The sequence below is a fragment of the Manihot esculenta genome, chromosome 17, assembly GCF_001659605.2.
Source record: "Manihot esculenta cultivar AM560-2 chromosome 17, M.esculenta_v8, whole genome shotgun sequence".
Classification (NCBI taxonomy): Eukaryota; Viridiplantae; Streptophyta; class Magnoliopsida; order Malpighiales; family Euphorbiaceae; genus Manihot; species Manihot esculenta.
In genome coordinates this window covers 16,429,106-16,434,520 of record NC_035177.2, presented here as the reverse complement: position 1 = coordinate 16,434,520, position 5,415 = coordinate 16,429,106, and the positions used below count along the sequence as shown (strand labels likewise).

The window sequence follows — 5,415 nt, the reverse complement described above, 5'->3', positions numbered from 1 at the left end:
GAAAACGTGTGCTAATTGTACATCTATGTTTCTAGAGGTTATGAGAATTAAAAAAATGTATTATTTTAATTCTATAATAATTATCATTTTAAAGAAAATTTTTATTTCATATTATCAGTTATTTTGAGAATTTTATAGTGATATTAATTTATATTTTTATTTATATTCTTATTAATTTTTAAATAATTTAATATTAATATATAAAAAAATGATTATTTAAAAATTATTTTAAATAAATTAATTTAGTTAATTATTTTTATTAATTTACATAAATTTTTATTTTTTAAATGAAAATCGAGAATCTATGGAGTAAAATCTAATAACTGTCATGTTATAACGCGTTTAAAAATTATTAAATTAAATCTTTGCAACAAGATTTATATAAAGATATGACGGAAGAGCCACACATAACAAAGCTTAATATTTCCTAACGTCCTTAGTAAATTTCCTATGATTTCTATTGCATAAAAAGTAAGAAACAATGGAGTCACTAACAACATCATCTCCCAGACTTTCTGTACGTCGTCGGGGACCGGAATTGATTGTGCCCGCGAAGCCGACACCTTGTGAAGTGAAGAAACTTTCAGACATAGATGATCAAGAAGGGCTACATTTTCAATTGCCAATTTTAATGTATTATCATAGTGTTCCTTCCATGAAAGAAAAGGACGTTGTGGGTATCATCAGAGAAGCAATGAGTGAAGCACTTGTGTTTTATTACCCATTTGCAGGGAGGATCATTCAAGGTCCTAACAGGAAACTTATGGTGGAGTGTAAGGGACAAGGGATCTTGTTCATTGAAGCTGATGCTGATATTACCATTGAACAGCTCAATGACTCAATGCAGTTGCTTCCTTGTCCTTTCATTGAAGATCTTCTTTATGATGTTCCTGGTTCTTCTGGTATTCTTGGATGCCCTTTGCTGTTGATCCAGGTAAAATCAAGTCCTTAAATTCCATTTTAATTCCTTTTAACTTATTTTTTAGCAGTATAATTTATTTAAACTAAATATGGTTCCCTATTTTAAAAAGGCCAAATTATCCTTAACTTTTATTAAAATTAATCGGTTTCCACCTGATTTTTTTATTATTGATTTTAAATATATAATTATTAAATATTTAAATCTTATAAAATATCATGTAACTCTGATCTATATAGAAGTTTTGGTGTTTGATTTACGGTTCAATGCAGTTTTGGAGTGCTGATATGAGATTTATCCGCTAGATCAACTCTCAAATTAGAGTTGTTTTCCACCAACCAACAGCTCGTCATTTTAATTTTAATTTTAATTTTTATTTAAACCATATTATCCTTTTTAAAATTTATTAAATTTTTAAAAATTAGAATTTCTTACTTCAATAATTTTTTTTTAAATTATAATACATAATACATAAATTAAACATATTATAAATAATAATTCAACTAGTTATAATATTATTATTATATAATAAGATTATATGTATGGAAAAAAATTATATTTTAAAAATTTACTTTCAATTATTATATAGATTGTATAATAAATTAATACTTTTATATGTATTTCTTTATAAGTAATTTATAATTTAATTTTTATAATATAAAAAAATCACTAATTAGTCCACTAATTTTTAAATGTGTTTGAAATATTAAAAAATTTATTAATATTTTTTCATAAGTATTAAATATTTTATTATTTAATTTTTATCGTACGAAAAATTTATTAATTAATTTTTTAATTTTATAAAAGTATAAATCAATTAATTCTTTCGATGGAGGATAGTTTAGACTTTTTCTTAACATTTAATGTCTAAAATTAACATAAGAATTAATTAATAAAATTTTTAAAATAAAAATTTTAAAATCTCAAAAATATTTTTTATGTACTTTTTAATTAATGTACTAATTAATGAATTTTTTATCATATAAATAGTAATATTTTAATAATATAATAAAATAATATATATTTTTATTAATTATTTTATCTATTAATAATAACTATAGATATAATTTATCAAACACCTAATATTTATATGTTAGAATCAGTTTTTAATTGTCAATTATAATAGTTGAACCGTTATAAATTATATTTAATACGCTTTAAATTATTATATTTTTATAAGGATCGAGTGTCAAAAGTTAATAATGAATATGATGCTGCCAATTGACTTTTGTGTATAGGCTAAAAGCTAAATTATGCATTGAGTCTATTAAAAATATAGTAGCTAATTCTTATCTTTTCAAACTACTAAAAAGTTATTGTCTATAGTTAGTTCCGTCATTTTGAAAATAATTATTCAATTACTAAAGTTTTACAATTAAATAGGATTATATGTGTATTAATGAAGGTTAAAAAATTCATTTATAATTAATTTTCCTTGAAACAAAATTCCGTGAATATAAAATTTTGAGATATGGGATGTGTGTATACATATATTAAACATTAATATTTAACTATGATGTTTAAATTTGTTTTAAGCGAAAAAATACATAAAAATATATATTGTAATTTTTGTATTTTTTATGTTATAACTCAGAGCCTGAATGGATAATGAAAAAGAGAAGAAAATAATAATAATATGGGATATCTACTTTTTTATTTTAACAAAAAAAAAAAAATTTTTTGAGTTACATACTTTCTTCATATTTTAAAGAAAAAATCATGCTTCATTCTACTAAAATAGATTAAACTTGTCATAATATTATTAAAACGATAAAAAACTTGTCTAAACTCTTTTATATACCCCTGAATAAATACAATAAATTTTTACATTAGCATTATTTTTTCTTTTTAAAAAAAATCCACATTTCAATTGTCCAAACACACGATAAACTAGCCATATTATTAGTAGAATGATGAAAAATATTTATCAAAGATTATCATAATAAGATTCATATAATAATAAATGAAATGATTGTTATAGATTTATTACGGATGGTGTTGGCTCTGTTCGATAATAATAACATTAAAAGTATTATGTTGTGTTTTAATTCATTTGATAATTCAGTAAATAAATTATGAAAAGTTACTTATTAAATAGTTAACTGTACTGTTATAACGGTCAATATTAGAAGAGAATTGCCTAAAATGATAGGCTGTGCATTGCAGGTGACTCAATTGGCATGTGGAGGATTTGTTTTTGCAATACGTTTGAACCACACCATGAGTGATGCTCTTGGATTAGCAAAATTTCTAATGGCAACTGCGGAGTTTGCACGAGGAGCCAAAGCACCATCCATATTCCCTGTTTGGCAAAGAGACATTTTGTACGCACGAGACCCACCCCATGTGACACATGCACATCGTGAATACGACGAGATTCCAATAAACGACCACAATAAAAAGTCTATAATGACTTTGGACCAACCAAACATGGCCCATCGTTCTTTCTTATTTGGCCCTCGTGAAATAACATCTTTACGAAACCATTTTCCTCCACACCTTCGCAAATGCTCAACATTTGAAGTGCTCACAGCGTGTTTGTGGAAATGCCGAACTGCTGCACTTGAACTTGATCCTGATGAGATCATTCGTCTCTCATGTATGATAAACCTCGGGGGCAAGGGAAACCAGCTACAATTACCGGTTGGATACTACGGCAATGCTTTTGCCTTTCCTGCGGCGCTTTCAAGGGCTGGAGATTTGTGTAAAAATCCACTAGCATATGCAATTGATTTGATAAGGAAGTCCAAGGACTTGATGAGTGAAGAGTACATAAGGTCAGTAGCAGATTTCATGGTGATTAAAGGGCGACCACGTTATACTACAGTTTGGAACTTTCTTGTGGCTGATGCTAGTCGTGCTGGGCTTGTAGATGTTGATTTTGGATGGGGAAAGCCAGTTTTTGGAGGGCCTGTGGGGGCATTGCCTTGTGGAATTATCTTTAATCGGTTCAAAAATAGCGAAGGAGAGGATGGGATTTTAGTACCCATACTGTTGCCTCGGCCAGCCATGGAGAAGTTTCAAGATGAGCTCTTGAAATTGATGAGTGAGGAGTCCGTGGTATATAATAATAAGCACCCAAAAATTCCATCCATGCTTTAAAACTAATTCATCGCTGAATGTTGAAAAGACTTGCTTTGTTGCTGCTTTTGATCTCCATCACTGCAAAAAATATCAGCTCCTGAAAATTTTATATTTTATATCCATCCTGAGCGTATTAGAAAATTTATTAATTTATTTTTATTTTAAAAATATTTAATTAAAATATTATTTTATTTTATAAAATTATAATTTTTATTTTTTATCAAATAAATTATTAATCAATTTATTTTTAAATTAATTAAATAAATTAAATAATATAATTATTTAAAATGATATAAATTAAATAATATGTATAATTAAAATTATAGAGATTTCAGAATAATTTTAATAAAAAAAATAAAAAGTTAAATTTTATAAATATAATAATATTTTAATTAAATGATTTTGAAATAAGAATAAGTTAATAATTTTTAAAAAATTTAAAAATATGATAGTAATTATTTATTTTATGGAACAAAAGTTGTTACTGGGTGTCTCCCTGTCTCAAATGTTAATGCAATTTTTCAATGTTTCAATGTCTTTAAAATAAAGAGGATATATATGTGCTAACAAACTTGAAATTAGTACAAATTTTTGTATTATTAAATTTATTTTATCATAAATAAAATGAGATTCATAAAATTCTCATTATAATCACACTATTGCATTTTTTGAGTTTAGATAATAGTATTTAGTTATGACTGAATTATTGTTTTAATATTATTGTAATAATAATTTAAAATTTTTAAAAATATTTTAATAAATAATTTATTCTAGCTATATTAAATAAAATAATAATTTTAGTAGAGATTTTTATTTATTATAAAAATATAATTAAATTACTTTTTTATACTGCATAGATTATAATTTAAATATATATAACATTAATATTCAGCTGTGTCTTAAATTTAATATATGATAATGTCATGTATTTTAATTTATAATGATAAAATGATGGAATATACTCTTAAATTATATAATAATATTAAAATATTAAATTTTATCTTATAATTTAATTTTATTATTCTTAAACTATAGTAAAAGATCATATAAAATTAAATAAATTAAGACCGAAACTCACACTAAAATTTTTTAATTAATGATGATCTTATTTAATTTTTAATTTTAATGGAGAAAAATTTTAAAATTTAACCATTTATTCTAATTATTATATTTTTATACTATTAATTTATAAACGGTAAACTGAAATAATTAAAAGAAAAAAAAGTAGTAAATAATAAGATATAGATTAAGAAATTATAAACCTAATTATTATATTTAATAAAAATAAAAGTAAAATTAAAAAGAATTAATGAATGTTTTTAATTTTTTTAAAATGATAAATATTTTTTGATAAATTAAACTTTTCAAGAAATATGAAAGAGAATTTAATTTTTGCTTTTAGTTAACCTAAA

General features: G+C 23.5%; 1 protein-coding gene across 1 annotated transcript; it reads left to right on the top strand.

The window, feature by feature from the left end:
* Positions 1-433: 433 nt before the first annotated feature.
* Positions 434-4,125, top strand: LOC110605028 (methanol O-anthraniloyltransferase). The gene is made up of 2 exons (XM_021743321.2): positions 434-934; positions 3,086-4,125. The coding sequence occupies exons 1-2, from the start codon at positions 482-484 to the stop codon at positions 4,019-4,021; spliced, it is 1,389 nt and encodes a 462-aa protein (XP_021599013.1). The 5' UTR covers positions 434-481; the 3' UTR covers positions 4,022-4,125.
* The last annotated feature ends 1,290 nt before the right edge of the window (positions 4,126-5,415 follow it).